Source organism: Paramisgurnus dabryanus, chromosome 12 (assembly GCF_030506205.2).
Source record: "Paramisgurnus dabryanus chromosome 12, PD_genome_1.1, whole genome shotgun sequence".
Classification (NCBI taxonomy): Eukaryota; Metazoa; Chordata; class Actinopteri; order Cypriniformes; family Cobitidae; genus Paramisgurnus; species Paramisgurnus dabryanus.
Window position 1 is genome coordinate 29,698,632 of NC_133348.1, and position 21,658 is coordinate 29,720,289.

Genomic DNA, 21,658 nt, shown 5'->3' on the forward strand with positions numbered 1-21,658 from the left:
AAGGAATCTGTTTCAGTCATGTATTATAATATTCTCTCTCTCTCTCTTCAGGTCATATTTGAGGCTGAGGTGACCCACGGCAGACGAGGTTTTATTGCTATCGATGACATCCAGGTCCTCAGTTATCCATGTGGTGAGTCAGCATTTATCACTAATGAGAGAGAGACAGAGAGAGGTCCAAGCTTTTTATCTTGTTTTTATCTTGTTGGGTATCATTGGCTATGTTTACATGCAGAACATTTTGTCAATCTGAATTGCAGGTTATGATAATACAGTTTACATGCACCCTAAACATTGCAATCTAATTAAAATGTTTGTTTACATGCACATTATATATAATCCCAACCAAGCACACAGCCAGGGTTGCCAGATTCACATATCAAAATCAGCCCAATGGACATTCAAAACTAGCCCAGAAGCATCCCAATGACTATTTAAAGCCCAAATACCAATAACTAATCAACAAAATACTTTAATCTTTAACCCGCAGAAAAATAACACCTTGTGGAAACAGTTTTAACAGTAGCCAAACTCTGAAAAAAATCAGAGGATTTGGCAACGCAACGCTATGGATGTTATTTCTTGTAGTAGTCTGTTCACTTTTGGGCATCTCTATGATAGAGGACTCATAAAAGTTAACTGTTAAACATGGTTTACTGAAGAAAAATACATCTTATAAATGATTTTTTTGAAATATAAAGTGCTGTAGAATTAAAATGTTAATTTTCTCATATACAATCCGCTTCTGACTATATATACACTCAAAAAAAATATTTTTGCACCTTGTTTAATTTACTTAAATGAAACAAGTTAATACAACACAATTTTTTATTTTTTTGTCTCAACCTATTTTTATAATGTTCAATCTGCTTAAATTTAAAAAAATTACATGAACCCAATAATTTTATATTGGGACCACATTAATGATTTTTGTTGCTATTACTTACTGGGCCGTGAATCTGTATTTCCCAGCATGCTTTGCATGCAACTGCCTTTGGAGAGTATTTTTTTAAATTAAGTGTTATTTTATGCATTTTTAGGTAAAGAGAAAGACTTTATAGTGTTTAATGTTGGTTTATCTTATTGATTTAGAAGATTTTGTGTTATATTTTTACGAATTGTTTGGTTACCATCGTACAGAAGAGTGGCGCTTGTGGTTAAGTTGTGGATGTGACATACGTACTTATTTTAAAAAGCACTAACTGTGTTAATGACTGTTTGAAGATCAGTCTCTTTTCACATGTTCATCCAATGTGTCATTAGCATGCTAACGTGTGCTTATGCTAATTAGTATTATATAGAAACTGACAATTGGTTTAACTAGACTTTTTTGCTTGAATGAACTTGTTTTGTTTTTGTTGAACAGACCAGAAATAATTACGTGGAAAAGTTTTCCTTAACTGAATTTAGTTTATTGAACAAGATATTTTTATGACCAATATAAATATATTTATTAAGTTGGTGCAACAAAAGATTATTTGTTTAAATTAACTTATTGTATTCTTGTTGTACAAGCCTAATCTAATTTCGTGGAAAAGTTTTCCTTAATTCAATTATGTTGATTGAACAAACAATTTTTTTGAGTGTAGCACATCGTAATCAGAGTTTTAATGTAAAGACTGAAGACTTTGGGCTAGTTTAGAAAGACAAGATCTTCAATATGTCTCTCCCTTATTTCCTGTTTCAACAAAAACACATTACAAAGAAACATTGTTGTCAAGCAATTTGATTCACTTATGATCTTTAAAAAGAAGGTTAATGACATAATGATGTAATGGCATGATGATATGTAGGCCTACAGTAGGACTTGTTAAAAAAAATATATATATATTATCCGTTTTTAATCGATCTTCTATTTAACAAAACAATATTGATTCGCTTTACTAGATAAGGTTTGTAAGGAGTGTCCGAGGGCTTTGTGTAAGCATAAACAATGCATGGCAGAGTTGACACAACTGCCACTTTCCTGATCGGGCCAGTGCTGCCTGCATCGTCATGAAAGTTTATTATTTGCATGTGTTGTAGGCCTTGCCTATTTAAATATTTAAGCAAAAAAGATGCAAAACAGATCTTAATGCGCTACTTACACGCTGTTTAAGACGTCTGAAGCACACGCCCGGTAAGATGCATCTCAACGCTTCAGACAGCGTGCAAATACTGGGTTTACGTTTCCTTGCGCTTGAACTAACATATTTACACAAAATGATTTCAAAATGCTGTAAAAGAAATGTAGGTTTTAAAGGGACAGCACACCAATTGAATTCCACGTCTGATAAAATGTTTTGTGAAATACGGATTACTAATCGATATTGGATTTAAATCGAAATCTAGTTGTTCTTATTTTGTCTTTTATCTTCGTTTTTTACATGGCTGTTGGGTGACTTTATGTCGCTCATGAGGTTTGCTTTTGTTTGAATTCAATAGACATTGGACAGAAATGGTCATAATGATTAAAGGCAAAACTGGAGTGGTCTCTTAATTTTTTCCGCAGCTGTATAATGAACCTTTATTACATGTGAGGTATTGCTCTTAACGTGATGTGTTTACAGGTCAAGTAACAGTACAGTTAGCGCACACTTCAGCTTCATATCCTTCTGAATCATTATTCATCTGTCTATCCGCATTCAATGTTTATCCATGTCTGTCTGTGTGTTCTGGTGCTTCTGTCCCTGATCAGATATCTTATTAAAAATAATGCTAAATGAGTGGAAGTTACTGTAAAATCTGTACATATATGTTCCTGAGTGTTTCCTCTCTAATATCACACTCTTAAAAAAAAAAAGGTTCTATATCTTCATGTATGGAACCCCCAAATGGTTCAATATAGAACCACTTTAATGGGTTCATTAAAAAGAACCCCAAATGATTCTTTGAATCAAAGTTAGATGGTTCTATTTAGATTATTGATATTTATTATTGATATTAGTTATTTATATACATATACATATACATATATATATATATATATATATATATATATATATATATATATATATATATATATATATATATATATGTATGTATATATATATATATATATGTATGTATATATATATATATATATATATATATATATATATATATATGTATATATATATATATATATATATATATATATATATATATATATATATATATATATGTATATATATATATATATATGTATATATATATATATATATATATGTATGTATATATATATATATATATGTATATATATATATATATATATATGTATGTATATATATATATATATATATATATATATATATATATATATATATATATATATTAAAATTGCATCTCTGTATTAAACAGCTAAACTCTTAATTACACTATAATAATTTTTGGTAAAAGGTTCTATTGGCCAAGTATAGAACCCCAGGGTTCTAAATAGAACCTCAAGGAACCTTTTTTTTAGAGTGCACACTATTACTGTGATTGACTGACCCATTTACTCACACAAACACTCGAAAACAGAGCAATACTTCAGTTTAAATACAGAATTAAAAGATGTAAATATTTAAAGTTATAAATCTAAAGTTAAATTTTATTTCTTTTATAAAAATTTAACCTGTAGCTCAGTGGTAGAGCATTTTCTAGGAGCACAAAAGGTTGTAGGTATGATCCCAGGGAACAGATATAATTATAAAATGTATAACTTGTAATTCCCGTCATACAACACAAAGCATAACAAAAAGCCTGCGAAATAAACGTATGATTAAATTTTTCCTCTGGTTAATGAGAGCAGTTCGACTCTTTCATATCAGCTCTTATTTGTTCATCTTCAGCTCTTGGTCTCATTGTCTCAGTGTGTGTCGTGTGTTTCTGCCGGAGTTTAATTGAGCGAATAACCCCAGACCTGCCAAATGAACGCTCAATATAATTAAAACAGAGTTGAGTGCACACTATAGACTGACAGTAACTCTGCATTTACTCTCAAATTCAATTACATGTTTTGCGCTTCTGGCTTTCACTGTAGAATAAAATAAAAATCTCATTTGCTCTGTAGAGAAATAGAGTTTTGAACAATAACAAATAAACCTTTCAAATCAGACAGTCCAGTATGTGCTTTAGTAGATGGCACTAGATGAATGTGGTTTTAACAGAACAACCGTGTTTGATTATCTAATTCTCAAACGCTATCATAGAAGTCGCTGTTACCATAGACATTAGAATCAAAGATATGCGGGAAAAGGTGACGTGCACCTTCACATTAATATAACTCTGGGTTTTTTTGGGTCAAGAAGCCTGTGAAAATATAAAAAAAAAATAAGTTATAGCTTACATTTATTTTAATAAATAAAAATAATGCAATAAAATATATATTTTAAACAAGTTATTTAAAAAATTAGGTTTGTGTTACACTTTTAGTGGTTTTACCAACAACGGCCACTAGGTGTCAACGTTTTGCTGCATACTCTTGTCACAAATTAATAAATTACTGTCACTGCATTATTATTTCGGCAAGGTTTTGAAATATGAAAACTACATTTTTAATCTTTTTCAGGTGAGGATTATTTCAAAATATATTTTTAACTACTCTCGGGGCATGTCATCAAAAAGCTATGCATTTGTTAACCTAAAGTGCATCTTTATTAGTGGACAATAATGTTCAGTTGCTTTTTTCTAGTCTGTGATTATACATAAAAAAACATATTTGATGTTATAGCTTTGATTGAATAGCAGAAACACATCGTGGGCATGAACTGTCAGATATCTTTACAGTAATGTTACTGTTAATTTCATTAATATTAGGTTGTGGTTAACTGTGGTTGTCTTTCTGTGCATGTCAGATAAATCTCCTCATTTTCTGCGTTTGGGTGACGTGGAGGTAAACGCCGGACAGAACGCCACCTTCCAGTGTATCGCCACTGTTCGGGATGTTGTCAACAACAAACTCTGGCTACAGGTGAGACTCGTACCTGTGCTTTTGTCTCAGAAACACTTTTTCTACGACAATTATTGTGTAAAATGCATTTTTGTTTTCCTGATTCTGAGGCCAGAAGCATTGTAATGTATGTACACATACACGTTCAAATGTTTAAACAGGAAAGTGTTGGTTATATGACCCTGAGTGTCACGTTCAGATGAATTGTTTAAAACATGATTTCCCAACACTCACAGAATAATTTTTTTGGGGATCTACAGATATGTTGTATTCATTGTCAGTGTTGTGGTATAAATAAAACTCCATATATTAATGAATCCAACTGTTAAAAGTGAATCTGTCACACATACCCTGGTGTTTTCTCACTTTATTCTGCTGTAGAAGAGTTCTGTTCTCTTAATGATATCTGTGTCAGTGGAGCTTTCATGCAGAGCATCTCTGTGTTGAGGTGAAACACTGCCGCCGCTGCTGCTTCTGCTCTCTGAACTGAATTAACTAATGAGAAGATAAAGCGAGGTGTAGACATAATGAAAGAGAGAAAGTTCTGACCGTGTCAAGAAAACTACCTCTGCTTCGACAGATGAGGGGTTAAAACTAAAGCCGGGTACACACCAATAACATAAAGGGCCCTATCTTGCACCCAGCGCAATTGACTTTGTCAGTGTGTATCATGTATCATTCGTATTTTGCACCGGCGCACAGCGGGTTTTTCCCTCCACAGACGCACGTCGGCAAACTAGGGAATTAACTTGCGCTCCCTGGGCGGTTCAGCGCAAAAAAGGAGGCGTATTTTGCAGTTTCAAAAAACAATTGCGCCACTGACCAGAAAAACTAGTCTAAAGTCAGTGGCGTGTTGCGCGTGCTTCATTATGCTATTTTAAGGGCGCATGCTTGACCATAATGTATAGCGTGCACAACGCGCACACACTTTGCTTATCTAATCTACACAGATGCAACATTTATTTTTGCAAATCATAAATTGTTACAATAAAAAATATTAACACATGAGATAAGGGAAATCATAGTGGTGAGCATTGTGCTGATAGTTTTTATTTATTTTGTGTGGCTGCGTTAAAAAATTCTCATGCAAATAACGATTAAAATATTTTCATAAGTTTTTGTGTGGCTGTATTACGTTTATTTTATGTAAATAATAATTAAAATGTTTTCATAAGAAACCTTAATGTATATGAACTTGATTTGTAAGTGTACTTTGGGGTTGGACCTTGCTTGTGTTTCTTGGGTCCGATTTCAAAGCCCCAAACCCTTTTAGGGGTGAGGGTGGACACAGCGATGTCCTCTGCTGGCGTCAGGTCATGTGTAGGCAGATCCACCTCCCATTACACGCCGTGCCCGATTTATGCTGGCAAGCTTGGGATTCCCCCGTCTCCTGACATCATTGTAGCGCTTGCGGCTCAAAGATGGGGATACCAGCTGATGAGACAATTGTGGCTATTTCCTCTCACGCCTGTTTAACCTACGCTGATTTGGGCGGGGTTCTCCTATCCCCATACAAAACAACTTCTCTGTCTTTGACTGCTCTTACAAGAACGTCGGTCTCCTCGGCTGTGAACTGTGCCTGGCGTGCGCCTGGTAAATCCGTCATAATAATAGCAACCCGCCATGGAATTTGCGCCCTTGCGTTTAAAGGGAATGTTGGATAGCGTTCTGATTGGTTTATTTGACGTTACGCCCAAACCACAACTTTTGAATAATGAACCTACTTCAGACCAACCCCTTATTGATTTGCGCCTGGCGCAAGAGTTATTTCTCCCGCCGGGAAAATAGCAACAGCGCCCAAGATCCGCCCACAAAGTCACTTGTGCTTTGCGCTTCGCACTTGCATTTCAGATCGTTAAAATAGAGGCCAATAAGATAACTGGGCGGAATTTGGTTCGATTTTACCCCCTAACAACAATCTTAGGTTAAGTCCTGATCGTCTTCGTGGTTGACAGATTATCTTATTATATTATCCGGTAGTGCGGGTTAAAAGCATATGAATCTGCTCGGAAGCACGTCGGACTGTTCCAATCGCAAATCAACATGTTAAATATTTACCATCCGAAATCCGAAAACCTCGCGTTGTTTGTGAAGTTCATCTGATGGTGCGTGGTGTGCTTTCATGACCGCATAGCACTCCACACACTATAGGAACAAACATGTTAAATTGTCAATTTTTTTATTATGTTTGTGGTCTCTCACATTTAAAAAATCTGATAAGATAAAAAATGGTGTGTCCCTAGCTTAAGGAAAAGCAATGTCTGTTGAGCTTGAGGCAAATAGTAGATGGCAGAGTTAATAAATCCTGTGGAGTTTGCGGCAGGAGAGCTGCTCTCGATTCGTTTGGTAAAAGTGGTCACACACATCCAAGTTTATCTTAGCGACGGCGCTACTGGTGACAACCTAGCATGTGCTCATCACCAGACACGGCAGAAACCACAGAACGCAGGTGCACAAAGTTAATGCAAGCCCCTCCATATCTGTAGTGATAGCGAGAAAGTGAAAAGGCACTCTTTATCCAGCAGATCAAGCTGCAAATCAGAGTTGATGTGCCACCTTGATGGACGGGACCTGCAATGCGAGGGGCAGCAGTCAGGCTCCCATCATCATTTTAGAGAGAGCAAGTGATTTAACACACATGCTCATATTAGCTCATACTTGTCACACAGAAGTACTTCATCAACCAGGCTTTATCATTATTATCGCAGTAGGACTAAATTTTATACAGATATTTTGCAAACTATATGATATCACTCATCCCTAATTCACACACATTAAGTCTCATACATTACTGTGACAGTGATGGGCATCACTTCTGTAATGGAGCATTAGGGCTGCACGATATTGAAGAAGAATGTGTTATGCAACATCTTGCTGAGTAAGACGACATGCGATGCAATAATGTTTTTTAGTTCATAAAATCAATTTGAATATAAATAATAAAATATTTAAAAACCAACAACATACACATTTCAAGTTCTTTCTAGGAAAATAAAGCATTATTCTCTCTCTTTAAAGCAACACTATGTAGTTTTTTACCCTTAAATAATGTCTCTAAAATTATTTCAGTGATAGAACAACTTTTAAATGGACAAATTGTACTGTTGCTGCAACCTGAGCAGCCTCCTAGCTGCTACAAGCACACTCTGAAAGTGGCGGTGGAGGGTAGAGCACACAGCTCCGCCCCTCCCCCTGCCTGCAGAAGAGTGTCTGATACCAGGCACTGTTGCGCTTTTCAACCACATGGGGGAGCTGTAAGTCATTTTTACATGGAAACTACATAGTGTTGCTTTAACCTGTCTACTAGACTACATTTACCCAAAATTTTGACTATACATTTATTTAAGCCCTATGAAACATTGTCATTTCTTTGTTCATGATTGACCAAAACAGCTCTTAAAGTTCATTTTCAATCATGTGTTCAGATTAGATTACCTGTAACGTAACTTCTCTTCACTAGCATTTTGAATTCAACATAATACTTGATACAAAAGGAATGATGTGAAACAGCAGCTCCGCATCCAGATCCAACATTCACCCGATAAATAGATTTTATTTAATTATTTGTTCTTTATTTGATGATAAAAATGATTTGAGATTTGACTTGAAGTGGTTTCAGCCGCTAAAGCAAACAAATGTTTAGAAAGCACACAGAGTAACAGTGTTTGAAGTCAATTTACAAATGTCACCTTTAAAACTGATGTTTCTCTGACTGTGTGTTCACACCAGATGCGAATAAAGTAAATACATTTCGCAATTCACACGTATTTGTACGCTTGAACATTTTTAGTTAACTTGCTTCATACGCGTGTAAAACACGCGCCATTCTCATCACATTCACATCATATTCACATCACTACTAAAGCAATCTCCTGATTGGTTAGCGTGGTGCCAGTATCCACCAAAGTCACATGAATCGACATGCCTTATTTGCGCGAATCGCCACAGCGTGTCTTTCACGTCTTTGTAAATCACTCCTGCTTAACTCTTCATTCACCTCTGGTGTGTGTATATTTATTATAGCACGTTTCATGGACAGTTGAAACAACATGTATGTTCAGTTTTGATGAATGATGCTAATGAAGCTGTTATGATATTTAGAAACGATCGGATTAATCTGATTTTCTTCCTTTGTGATGTTTAGCGACGTAACGGAGAGGACATCCCTGTGGCCGAGAAGAAAAACATCAATCACAGAAAGTTTGCGGCATCTTTTAGACTAAGGGAGGTGACCAGTCAGGACCAAGACCTTTACCGATGTGTCACCCAATCAGAAAGAGGATCTGGGGTGTCCAACTTCGCTGGACTTATTGTTAGAGGTAAAATGCTGTTTTGTTATTTGTGCATTTCCGGTCAGGGTGTCTACAGCAGACAGTGTTCATAAAACTGTATTAGTTGACAATTGTAAATGATAAGTGTAATTCTTTAAAAGGGACTTTTCATGAAAATCTGACTTTTTCCATCTTTAAGTGCTGTAATCGGGTCACCCGGGCTTCTATCAACCTAGAAATGTGAAAAAGATCAACCTTGTAACTTAGTTTTGGTAAACCATTCTCTGCAAACATGTGAAAAAAAGGTAATTGAAATGTGGATCCCCTTGTGATGTCAGAAGAGGATCTTATTATAATAATACCACTCCTTAATCTGCACTTTCCAACCACAGCACTGCCATTTAGTGCAGGGGGAGAAAATAATTAACAGCACAATTGAGTTTCAATTTCAACAAACCACCATTATGGTGATCAGTATTTGCTTTTCATCAGCTAATTTGCATTTTAAAGGACACACCCAAAAACGGCACCTTTGCAATTTTAAGATGTTATAATAAATTATCTGTGGAGTATTTTGAGCTAAAACTTTTACATACGCACTTATTTTACATCTTGAAAAAGTCTCATAATATGTCCCCGTTAATGTCATGTTTATCTTTTATCACGTTGTGTCTGAAAAACCCCTAAGCACGGTACATCACTCATCACACATGAGTGTTGTCTATTATGTGTTTTCATATGAACTTTTAACACAATCTGTCTCATCTTCAAATCACAGGGAAACGGCCACAGCAACCATCTGCTTATTTTAGCTCCACTAAATAATCCAAATGTATTAAAATGTGAATAACCATTGGGCACATGATCGGGTCATATTAATATGCACAACTTGTTTATGCAAACAAATCTCTTGGAGCCTTACATCGGGTATGGGCGAGTGTTGCTGTGTGCTGTTATTGATGCACCGAGTGACGTGCAGAGTTTCTCGTGACAACTCAAAGAGAGAAGTGCAATAGTTAGTGCTGGCCGCAGGGCAGAAGGCTTGTGATGTTAGCAGCTCGGGCCAGTTGAGTTTCAGCCACACTGACAGTTCAGATATCTCCGCCACACTTCCCCGGCTAACATCCTGCTACAAGGATACCAAAGATGGTAATTTCAGCGGAAATTTTTGGGCCACGGATTTGTGCGCACTCTAATGGGAGCTGGCACGGAGTTGCCTATTGTCGCGCGTGACCCGGGGCTAGCGCTTTATTAGCTCTCCCTCTCCCTAATGCGGGGCGACAGCGGGCCCTCCCGGCTGTTTGGGGCCGCTTTGTAACAAATGAAAATTTCAGCGGCAAATTCTTACGCTGAGGTGGTATCGATCTGCGTGTCCCCCAGCTGCAGAAGAGCGATGGAAGAGGGGGGAGAAAGTGGAAAACATAACAGAACGCGGTTGCAGTCGCAGCGAGCCGGGAGCTTGCCGTGTTTCGCCCAAGGTTCAGAGTAATGACATTAGCCTCCTCTCGCTTGTAGAAAATAAACTAAATTGACAAGACGTGCGGTGTGAAATAGATTTGAAAGCAAACAGTCAATAAGCACCACCCTGTTTTTTATTAGATACCAGCAGCCTGGAAATCTAAGACGCCGTTTCTTTGTGTAACCGCAGAGTCTTTCTCTTAAAAATAACACTTTCAATTACAAGTGAAAAGGGGGATTTTTACATTTCCTTAAGAATGTTTTACCCTCTGGATATTTTAAAAACCAAAATATATGACCTGCTGCTTTAAAGTACCCAGAATGCAATACATCAACCTTTAGTGAAACATCAAGAAATGTTGGATCTACAGTAGGTTTTCTCAAATATTGTACTTAACCATTGTAGTTTAGTGTATATCAGAAGTGTGGTACATGACTTTTCTTGAATCTGAATTGACTTGCTTGCTTGACTAAATAAAGAAAAAAAGAGTTTGACTATATCAAAGATCGATGACTTAAGACTGGACTCTTTATGATTAATAGTTAATGCAATAATGCATTGTGCAAAATAACATTTTTTATTATGCTCTTTTGATATTATAAAATGTGCAGTTTATTCATTCCCACACACATTTATACACTCACTGTAAAAAAATTGCTGTAGTTATGCAGCTGTTTGCCAGTAACTTACTGTAGATTTAAATGATTGTTTTTTACTGGCAACAGTTTGTTTAAATTAAATGAACATTAAACATTAACAAGTCTTTGTGTTTACAGAATAAAACTATAAAATAACAGCCTCACCAAAGCTTTGCATGAGGCTGTTATTTTAGTTTAATTCTGTAAAGATTATTAGATTATTGTAATTTTAAACAGTGTTGTAATTTCTTAAAATAATCCACGCTGATCGCAATAAACAATTCTTCCATTTATTTTCTTCAGTGAAATTTGGAGACTTTAGGCTTTGTTTGACAAATAACATAATAAGTTGAAGTGCTTAAATATAGATATGTGGTGATGACAGGTGTATTATATAGTAATTTTAAAGGGGCCATGTCACTATACTTTTTTAAGATGTCAAATAAATCGTTGGTGTCCCCAGAGCATATATGTGACGTTTTAGCTCAAAATACCATACAGATAATTTATTATAACATGTTAAAATTGCCACTTTGTAGGCGTGTGCAAAAATGTGCCGTTTTGGGTGTGTCCTTTAAAATGCAAATGAGCGTATTAAGTGCAAACACTGATTACAATAATTGTGGTTTGTTGAAATTGAAACTCAATTGTGCTGTGATTTATTTTCTCTCTCTCGCTTTCTCTTTGCACTAAATGGCAGTGCTGTGGTTGGATAGTGCAGATTAAGGGGTGGTATTATTATAATAAGAGCTCCTTGTGACGACATAAGGAGAGCCACATTTCAACAACCTATTTTTTCACATGCTTGCAGAGAATGGTTTACCAAAACTAAGTTACTGGGTTGATCTTTTTCACATTTTCTAGGTTGTGGAAGCACTGGGGACCCAGTCATAGCACTTAAACATGGAAAAAGTCAGATTTTCATGCCATGGGCCCTTTAATATAACAGATTTTAACACTTTAGTATAGGGACCAATTCTTACTTTTAACTATTTTTTTATTAGCTTACATATTGGCTTTTTACTAGTGCTTATAAAGCACATATTAATGCCTTGTTCTGCGTGACCATATTGTACATCCCTTAACCCAATCCAATACTTAAACCTTACCATTACAACAACTACCTTATTAGCTATTAATTAGTAGTAATTTGGGAGTTTACTGAGGCAAAAGTCTTTGTTAATAATCAATACGTGTTCCCCATACTAAAGTGTTACCCAGATTTTATATCAGGATCATTTATTGAATATTTTGCCTAATTTCATAATGCTATTTAGTTACAAATAAGCAGGACTCATACATTTATGAAAACTGAGAATAAGAGGAAAATATGAAAATTTCTGCAGTCAATATCAATCAAAATGAGATAATTCAGGTTTTTTTGTCAAAACATGTTTATTATTATGTTTTTATTGTACTACTTAACTGTATTGTTTAAAACAAACCACTGCAGTTTGATTGATATTAATTTGAATACACAATCAAAAAACAAGATTTTTGAAAAATGTATCACGTTTTGGGACCAACTCTTCATATATATTTGCTTTCTGTGAAAAAGAGATCTACTAAAAAGATAATTAATTCAAAGATTCAAAGAAATTCTTTGTTTAAAAGTTAAATAAGACTTTGTTTTACTACATTTTACCATGAATAAATTTATTCCACGGATTTCCTCCAAGTGATTGTTGGTAAATATGCGAGACTGAGAGCGAGTGAAGGATCAGAGTTGAAAGGAGAGAGATGTTAAAGACTCCAGTACTGTAACTGATCTCGACTCGGAAAAGAATCATAAAAGTTTGATCAAGTGAGTTTATCTGATGCTTCCTGAAGAGAGAACGAACACAAAAAAAAATGAAACGTCCCAAAACGTCAACAGCTTTAGAGGTTTCATCACACACACATCATTAATGTCAAACTCATCAGTTTTCTGTCTTGTCACATATATCAATAATTCATCATTGGATCTATCTGTCCTTCAACTTACTAACCACAGCTTCAGAGAGCTGAAATACAGTCTTAAAACTGTCACATACAATTACAATAAGTAGTTTTAATACAGGAAAAAAATGAAAAGAATAACACAGTATATCTAATGTCAAATTATCATCATGGTATAAGTAGAGTAATTGACTTGGTTTTTATTTTGAAACCATTAAATCTCTTTCAGGGCTCCAGACTAACTTTTTAGTTTTTAGGAGCACTGCCCTGGCTGAAAATGTTAGGAGCGCAGCAGAAAATTTAAGGCACACCTTAAATCAGCCTCCAATGCAACACGCGTGCGCATCTTTTCCCGATTTTGAGTGAGATGTGTTGACTTTACCCGGGCTGCGTAGACCCATTGTTAGATTCAACTTAGCGCATGGGGACATATTAAATGATAGACGCGTCATGCAAATGAGTGGTTAAAATGCGATCGCGCATTCCGTAGTTTTGTCACGGGTGCCCGCACATGCTCAATTACTTTTGGTTGTAGTCTGGAGCCATTGGTGCCCCCCTATTGCCTGGTGCCCCAGGGTACTCGCCCAATCCCGTTTATGGATAATACGGCCCTGCGTAAGGTGTGTGTGCTTTAGTGAGGCTTGTCATTGCAACAACAACATAAAAAAATTCTGTAGAAATTACTGGCAACTAGCTGCCAGTAACTTACTGTAGGTTTTACATTAATGTTATTTACTGGCAAGCGTTTGTTCAAAGTTAAATAAACATAAACATTTCAAGTCTTTATCTTCTACAGTAAGTTAATGGCAACCAGCTGCATAATTACAGTAAATTTTTTACAGTGAAGTTATGTTTTTAAACGCAGATTACAATGTACGTGTGTGCGTACGTGCACGTGTATGCGTCAGAGAGAGAGAGAGAGAGAGAGAGAGAGAGAGAGAGAGAGAGAGAGAGAGAGAGAGAGAGAGAGAGAGAGAGAGAGAGGCAGATGAGAGACAGGACTTGAGGGTAACAGCAGGGCACATTGCTATCTTACACTCATGTCAGTCTGACGTGATGGATGACCTGCATGAAACTGCCAGTGACACCTGACAACAAGAGATTCACGCCTCTCTCTCTCTCTCTCTCTCTCTCTCTCTCTCTCTCTCTCTCTCTCTCTATCTCTCTATCTGTCTCTCTCGCGGTCAATTACATGATCATGATTAAAATCACCTAACATAATGATATTAATTTTGAATTTCTGTATCCATATAAATACAAACTAGTGAAATATCTAATAACTCTTACTGGGCCGTGTAAACCGGCTAAGCATCAGAGCAGTAAAGTTAAAGCTTTCAGCTAATTTATGAATACAGCTCCATTCGTTCATTCATTCATTCATTCATTCATTCATTCATATGTTTAGAGCAGTTTCTGTAGTGAATCTCTCATGTGAGTGAACATGTCAGTCACTATAATGAATTGAGATGAATGTCGTTTGTCTGCAGGTAAAAGCACAAACAAACAGGGCTCTGTGCTCGCCGTGTGCTCTCAAACGCTTGTTTTTTATAATGAAATGCAGCCATACACATTAATGCATATTTGATGTGACTTCAGTCCCTGAGCCACTTCATTAGTGATAAAAGGCAGATGTAGTGCTGTGTGTTATGTGCTGAATTAAGCCCAACAAACACTTTTTACTGCATAGCATTCACCAAAAAGACAACACACGCTGTCAGGCTGATAACATTTTTGGGGCAAAAAATATGCAATATTTAGGTATACATGACTGTGTAATAGTAATAATTGCTTCCTCTGCAGTGAATGTTGGAAACTCTGCATGTTTTCCTAAAAACTTTGAGAAATGCAATTGAATTTTGAACTTTAAAAAAGGTGAATTTACTTGTTTTAGAATTTATTGAACTAACAAGTGCAAGGCATTATAGTGGCGCCAAAGAATTTTGGTCATGTGCCATAATGTAATATAACTCATTGTAATTTGTTTAGATGCCGTGACATAGATATACTTTATAGTAAAGGTCTTTACAGGTCTCCTTAGAGGTAAGAACCCAAGGTCCGACTAAAGACCCAAGCAGGTTTGGGTCCTACACTTTGATGATAGCCTCAGGCTGATATTTATGGCCTGCGGTGTTGGGTAAGAGAAGCGAACCTGAGAAGACCTGAATTATAATCAGGAAAATAAGAAATATCTTTCAACATTTCTCCGAAAGTTATAGGATGTTATGAAGTTGTACTAATGAGGGATTGACATTTCAGCACTACATAAACAGAAAGCAACTCAAGATCTTCAGTGTGTACTAATACCATCATGTGAAGTGCTTTTTTGGAAAGCACATGCATTCATCATGAAACACTTTCCACTGCATGACCCTATGAGTTTTTTTTTTTTTGCCAAAGCCGTTCACAAGAGATGAGGTAAATCACTCGTGTGCATCAGCATATGGCAGAAAATAATATAAAGTTATAATAAATAAATAAATGAAAATAAACAGAGCAGAAAGCAAGGCCACTGAGATCTCCTGGTGCTCCTGATGGTCAGTCTGGATCTGTGTGGCACATGCAGGGCTGCAGGCTGTACACACATCGATACCGCTTATGTGTGATTTATACTTCTGCGTCGGACCAACGCCCTAGGCTACATGTCAGATTTCATTTATACTTTTGCGTCGTTGTTCGCGTTGACGTGCAATTGCACATACAGATCACTAGTAGGCAGTGTCCACGGGCATTTTACAGGTGTAAACTACAGTATTTAGACAAAAGATGAAGAAGCAGTTTGCTGAGTACGTTGTTGAAAAAGCATCAGCATTGATGGAGGTAAATAGACAACCACTTTTGCTGCAGCTTGAGTTCTTAAAGATGCAATCAGGGAGTTTTAGCGGCATCTAATGGTGAGACTGTGAATTGCAACCAATGGTTTTTAAATGCATAGTAAAGCTACGGTAACCGCCATAAGACAAAAACATCATCGTCTGAGATAATAGTCCCTTTCACACAAACAGTCTTTACTGCTAATTTACTGGTAAATTGCAGTTAACAGATCATGTGTGAACAGAACCTTTCCGGTAAATCAGTGCTCCCAATTTACCAGTAAGACAGGTTGTAAGATTACCAGTAATTTACCGGTAAGCGCTTTGTGTGAACGAAAAAGATAGGATTACCGGCATTTAGAATGGACGACGTCAGACCGCGCTGACAGATCGGGCCAATCAGAACGTTTTTATACAGGTGATGCGTTTACCCCCTACTGTTTACGGACGTTTCCACACCCATGCTGCTTAAAAGTCGAGCACACCTGAAGTTAATATCCACATTTCTTCAAAGTTGTTTAAAACAGCTTACCATCTATTTGGCAAATTGCCGACGTCCTTAGCACACCCTCTGTGAAGCCTAATGTGCAAACACAGGTTCCATTTGACGCCGCCTAACGCAATGTTGTTTGATCACGAGCAACTTCGCGACCGTTTGCCACAGATGTGAAAACAACAAAATACGGACCGACGATATTAAGTCATAACTCGCCATTGTTTACAAATACGGCAAGAAGGTTGCCGGCCGCGTGCCACAGGTAACTTCCTTTTTCTCTCCGAATTTACCGGTATTTTGATACTGATGTGTGAATGATGTCTTACTGGTAAAAAAGACGGAATGTCACTGCATGTGTGAACAGCACATTTTTGTATTTACTGGTAAATTCATTCTGGTAAATTCATGGTAATTTACCAGAATTACTGTGTGAAAGAGGCCAATGTAGTGGCAAAACGGGCTCTTAAGAACAGTTTGTCTGTTTAGGGCTACTGTAGAAACATGACAGTGACTTCCATGTAAGGGGGACCTGGGGTGTATATAGATAAAAACGTCTCATTCTAAGGTAATAAAAACATAGGTTTATTATGTAAGGTCTTTACAAACTGAAAACATAGTTATGTATATTATGCATTTTGCAATTCTGTCAAGAGATCCTCCAAAATTGTACACATTGTACATCCATTTGCGAAAATGTGACCCAGATTTTTTTCCCTCGTGGGAGGGGTTGTAGCCCTTTACTTAAAGGGATACTTCACCGATTTAGCATTCAGCTTTGTATCTGTAGAAACCCGGCAGTATTACTGAATGACCATGTTTCCCTCCATCATTTCCCCCTGAGAGGAGAGATATCTGCATTTTGGTTCTGCAAAAAGTCCTCTGATGATGTAATATGACGATTTTTGCATCATCGGAGGACTTTTTTGCAGAACCAAAATGCAGATATCTCTCCTCTCAGGGGGAAATGATGGAGGGAAACATGGTCATTCAGTAATACTGCCGGGTTTCTACAGATACAAAGCTGAATGCTAAATCGGTGAAGTATCCCTTTAAGTGTTTCAAAGAAAATGCAGTTGGGTTGGGTCGGTCTTGGGTCTGCAACTAGCGACTATTTTTTTAATCGATTAATCAGCGATTAATATATTTTTTACGATTAATCGACTTATCGAATAAAAACATAAATATTTACTCTATTAGTTTTTTTTACTTATTAAAGCTAAATAAGGCACTATATTAGGGCATTTACGTGTAAAAGCCACACACTACTACAGAGTTATACTACCATCATCTTTTTGATATTGATATTTTAAGCCTTAAAAAGTTTGTACAGCTTTTAAATAGTAAAACATCTTTAAATGTCAAAAAATAAATAAACAAAACGATTTTAGTCTCCGGGGATGTGCTGGTGAGGACATTTTAATTTGAACTCATTTTAATCTTCACCTTCAGACCTTAATGAGAATTAACATTATTCATTATTAACAAAATAAATAATCCATATGATATAAAAGTGTTATACATACATACAAACAAACCAAACAACAATTAAACAAATACAAACTCACTCTATTAAAAGATGTGTGAAATATAAAGAAATATGAAACCCTTAATAACCAGCGTTCTTTTTCTTCCGTCATTGTCTTGTCAGGGTTGCCAGATTTGCGTAAATAACCCATTCCAATGACTATTCACAGCCCAAATACCAACAACTAATGAGACAAATCCTTCAATCTCTAACCTGCGAAAACATTAAACCTGCAGAAACTGTTTAAAAGAAGCCCAATTCAAAAGGCAGAGGACCTGGCAACTCTGCCTTGCGTTTAACCAAGCTGATTGCGTGGTGAGAAGCAACAGTGCCTGATAAATGTGCAGCTTGCATTGTATGAAGAAAGAGGGCCTGACTTTAATTATAAGCGCACAGCACACAATGCGCCATTATCATCACAGTACAATAATATCACTATAATAGTGTTATATGGTTTTTATTTTGTGGGATGAGAGAGAGAGAGAGAGAGAGAGAGAGAGAGAGAGAGCTTTTAGTGTCAGTGTGATTAGATTACAGTGTTTCTGTTTGAGGTGTTACATGCAACACATCACACGCTGGAATCTGATTGCAGCATTAAAACAAGAAGGATCTGATTGCAGAGGAATAACACCAACTTCCCTTCAGAAACACAACATAAATGAATTAACTCTCATTCCTTCCTTCCATTAGGACACAAACCAGATTACACCGCTGGTCACTTACTGGAACACAGTCACCTTTATTTTGAGAATTCAAAACCAGCTGCTTAATAAACAGATAAGGTTCACTGTGCTAAATGATTGGGAGTATGACATGTATGTACAACACTTTGTTTTGGTCCTTAAATCTGATTGTAAACGTGGTTTTAAATAGTGCCACGGTTCCCACTAATACAAAGTTATTGATTTCATCAGTGGACATTTCTTCTTCAGGTCCTAACTGATGTTGTATGTCTTACATTATATTTTCACATGAGGTACAGACACAACTTTTAAACTACAGCAGTACTAGCAGACCCTGAATCTGTGGCAGGAGAAAGTAGTAACATGCACAACATGGATTTATTTTCTTTGTTGAACACAGTCCTGCCGTTATAATGTGTACATACCAAATACGAAGCATCGGGTTCCTCGCTCTAGATTACTCACAGAATTTAACTTTACGTCATGCAATATTTGTTGAGTATTTTTGCAGCAATTGCGCTGCCAAATTCGCGTCATTCACATCGCCTTGCGCAAGTTTGAGTCTATTTGCATCTTTGCATCTTTGACTTTGAACGTGATCTACTGGCGCAAATCGTTGAATTCACGTTTGGTTTGTACACCCAATTATGGTTGTACATCAGCATGTTGTGTTGAATATCACAGGCAACATAACTCCAATGTGTCCATTTTGATTGTGTTAGTATTAGTCTTGTAGTCAAGACCACCTAAACCGAGGCCAAGTCTTGACCAAGACAGGCCGAGACAAGACCAAGACTTTAAAGGGTCGAGACCAAGTCAAGACCAAGACCAGTGCAAGTCACTGCATTAAAACACTTAGGATAAAATGTGGAATATGCAAATGATTAGGCAATTCTTTTCTGTTTGTGTGCGTGCGTGCGTGTGTCTGTGTGTGTATGCCATCAGAGAAGTTGATTAAATAATCAAAGGCATTGCAGATATGTGGGAATTTATCTTTGTCTATATGCAAATAAAAGTAAACAAACACTAAAGAGATGAAATCAACTTAACCATTTATTCTGAACTGTCTTTCCATGGCTTGCCATCCACTTAACACAATGCAGGTGTTTTTAGTAATACAATTAAAAAAATTGTCATTGGGAGAAACCTAAACTATGCTTAAACAATGCCAACATATCATATGCCAAACCTGAATAAACTGCATAAAATTAATGATAAAAAATAAATTCGTGATGTGCCATCAGTTGTGGTCTGGACAGGTCTTGAAGTAAAATTATGAGTCCTCTTTGTCTGAGACCGAGACGAGACCGAGTAAAAATGTGGTCGATTCCAAGACGAGACCAAATCCTTTAAAAAGTCTCAAGAACTACAACACTAGTTTGTATAATATAGGAGTATGTGAGGTACACAGGGTTTTTCCTGGCTTGAAATGAGGTGGTCACTTGCAAACATGTACCGTGGCTAAACACTTTACAATCAACTTCATTTAAGTGCGTCCATAATTAGATGATTGAATAAAATTACACAATTATTAACTTTAATTTTAGTAAATTAATGAAATACAACATAGCAGCTAATATATATATTAACAAACAGCAAAGTTGTTTAAAATCAAAAAAGATTTTCATTTACAGTTCCTTTTGCATTGTTCTGTAGTCTTTGGTGATAGCTGATGTACACATAGACTTCATCTTGCACTCTTGCTGTCCTCCTTTTGTCCCATTTTAGCAATGCTAACTATTTTTACTGCCTTCATTGCACTGAAAAAAATTATTCATTCAATTTACTACATTTTTTAAGGTTGCAATCAATTTATTTAAGCTACATTTAAACAAAAGTTTTTATTGTATTTTACTTTACTAATCTTTTTTGTTTAAATGTAACTTAAATAAATTGATTGCAACCACTTACCCTAAAAAAATGTAGTAAATTGAATGAATAATTTGTTTCAGTGTGCTTAATAAAATAAACAGTTCTGTTAATATCCTAATCCTTTGCTTGATCTAATAATTGTTTAAAATTATTAAATTAATATTTAATTATAATAATAATATATATGCAGTTAATATTGCTTTAATATTTATGCATTTATATGTCAGTCAAAACTAAAGGATTTTGTAGACAAGCATTAACTCTACAATCTGTCGATAATTTGGATTATTTGGGCTAAGTTTTATTCATAAACCTCACTAAAAGTTTCTTATTATCTCTGCTTAATTCACTGATCTTTGCTTGATTCACTGGTTGACTGGTTGAGTTCATTCAAACATTCATTCATTCAAGTCATTCATTTTTTGAGTCATACATTATTTGTCACATTTTGTGTTTGTCAGAGTGACCACGATCACGATCTTGGATCGCCAAATTATTTTAACGCAGGAAACATTGCTGTAATAATTATCTGGGTTTAAAGTGTTTCAAATAATTCCTCTCCACGTGCACTTGTTGTGTGTAAAGTGCACTCGCCAACTTTGCGATCGAAAAACATTAAACTAATTTGAAATTGTATGTTTTTATAAAATAAGGAGTGACTGACCCTATACGTTTTTGAATAGTAGTGTACATAATGAATACTTTTCACATTGTTTGTTTTAGAAATGTATATGCTTAGCATTTTCATAAAGGTTTTTGAATATTTGTGCATTTATGTAACGAGTGTGCTAGTGTGCTAATGCTGATCTTCATCTGAGCCGGTTAATTAGCCGAAACAAATCGAGGGTTCAAGAGCCATCTGGAGAGAGAGAGAGAGAGAGAGAGAGAGAGAGAGAGAGCTTTTAAAACAGTCTCAGTTTAGCTATCTGAGCAAGACATTAAAAGTCATACTACTATAAGTTTAACAAAACAGTATCTGTGTGGGATTCACAATGCACATTATTTTTAGATTCCTTTCAGATATAATGTAAGAACTTGCTCTATCTTTATATGAATGTATTTTTCTGTTGGCATC

The 21,658-nt window shown here is 36.1% G+C and overlaps 1 protein-coding gene across 20 annotated transcripts in view; it reads left to right on the forward strand.

The window, feature by feature from the left end:
- ptprk (protein tyrosine phosphatase receptor type K) overlaps positions 1-21,658 on the forward strand; it is a 220,138-nt gene that overhangs the window by 96,391 nt on the left and 102,089 nt on the right. For all 20 annotated transcript variants that reach the window (XM_065268926.1, XM_065268930.1, XM_065268928.1 and 17 more), the window contains 3 exons: positions 52-133; positions 4,797-4,912; positions 9,036-9,210. In XM_065268926.1, the coding sequence (XP_065124998.1) occupies positions 52-133; positions 4,797-4,912; positions 9,036-9,210 (373 nt within the window). The remainder of the gene's footprint in view (positions 1-51; positions 134-4,796; positions 4,913-9,035; positions 9,211-21,658) is intronic.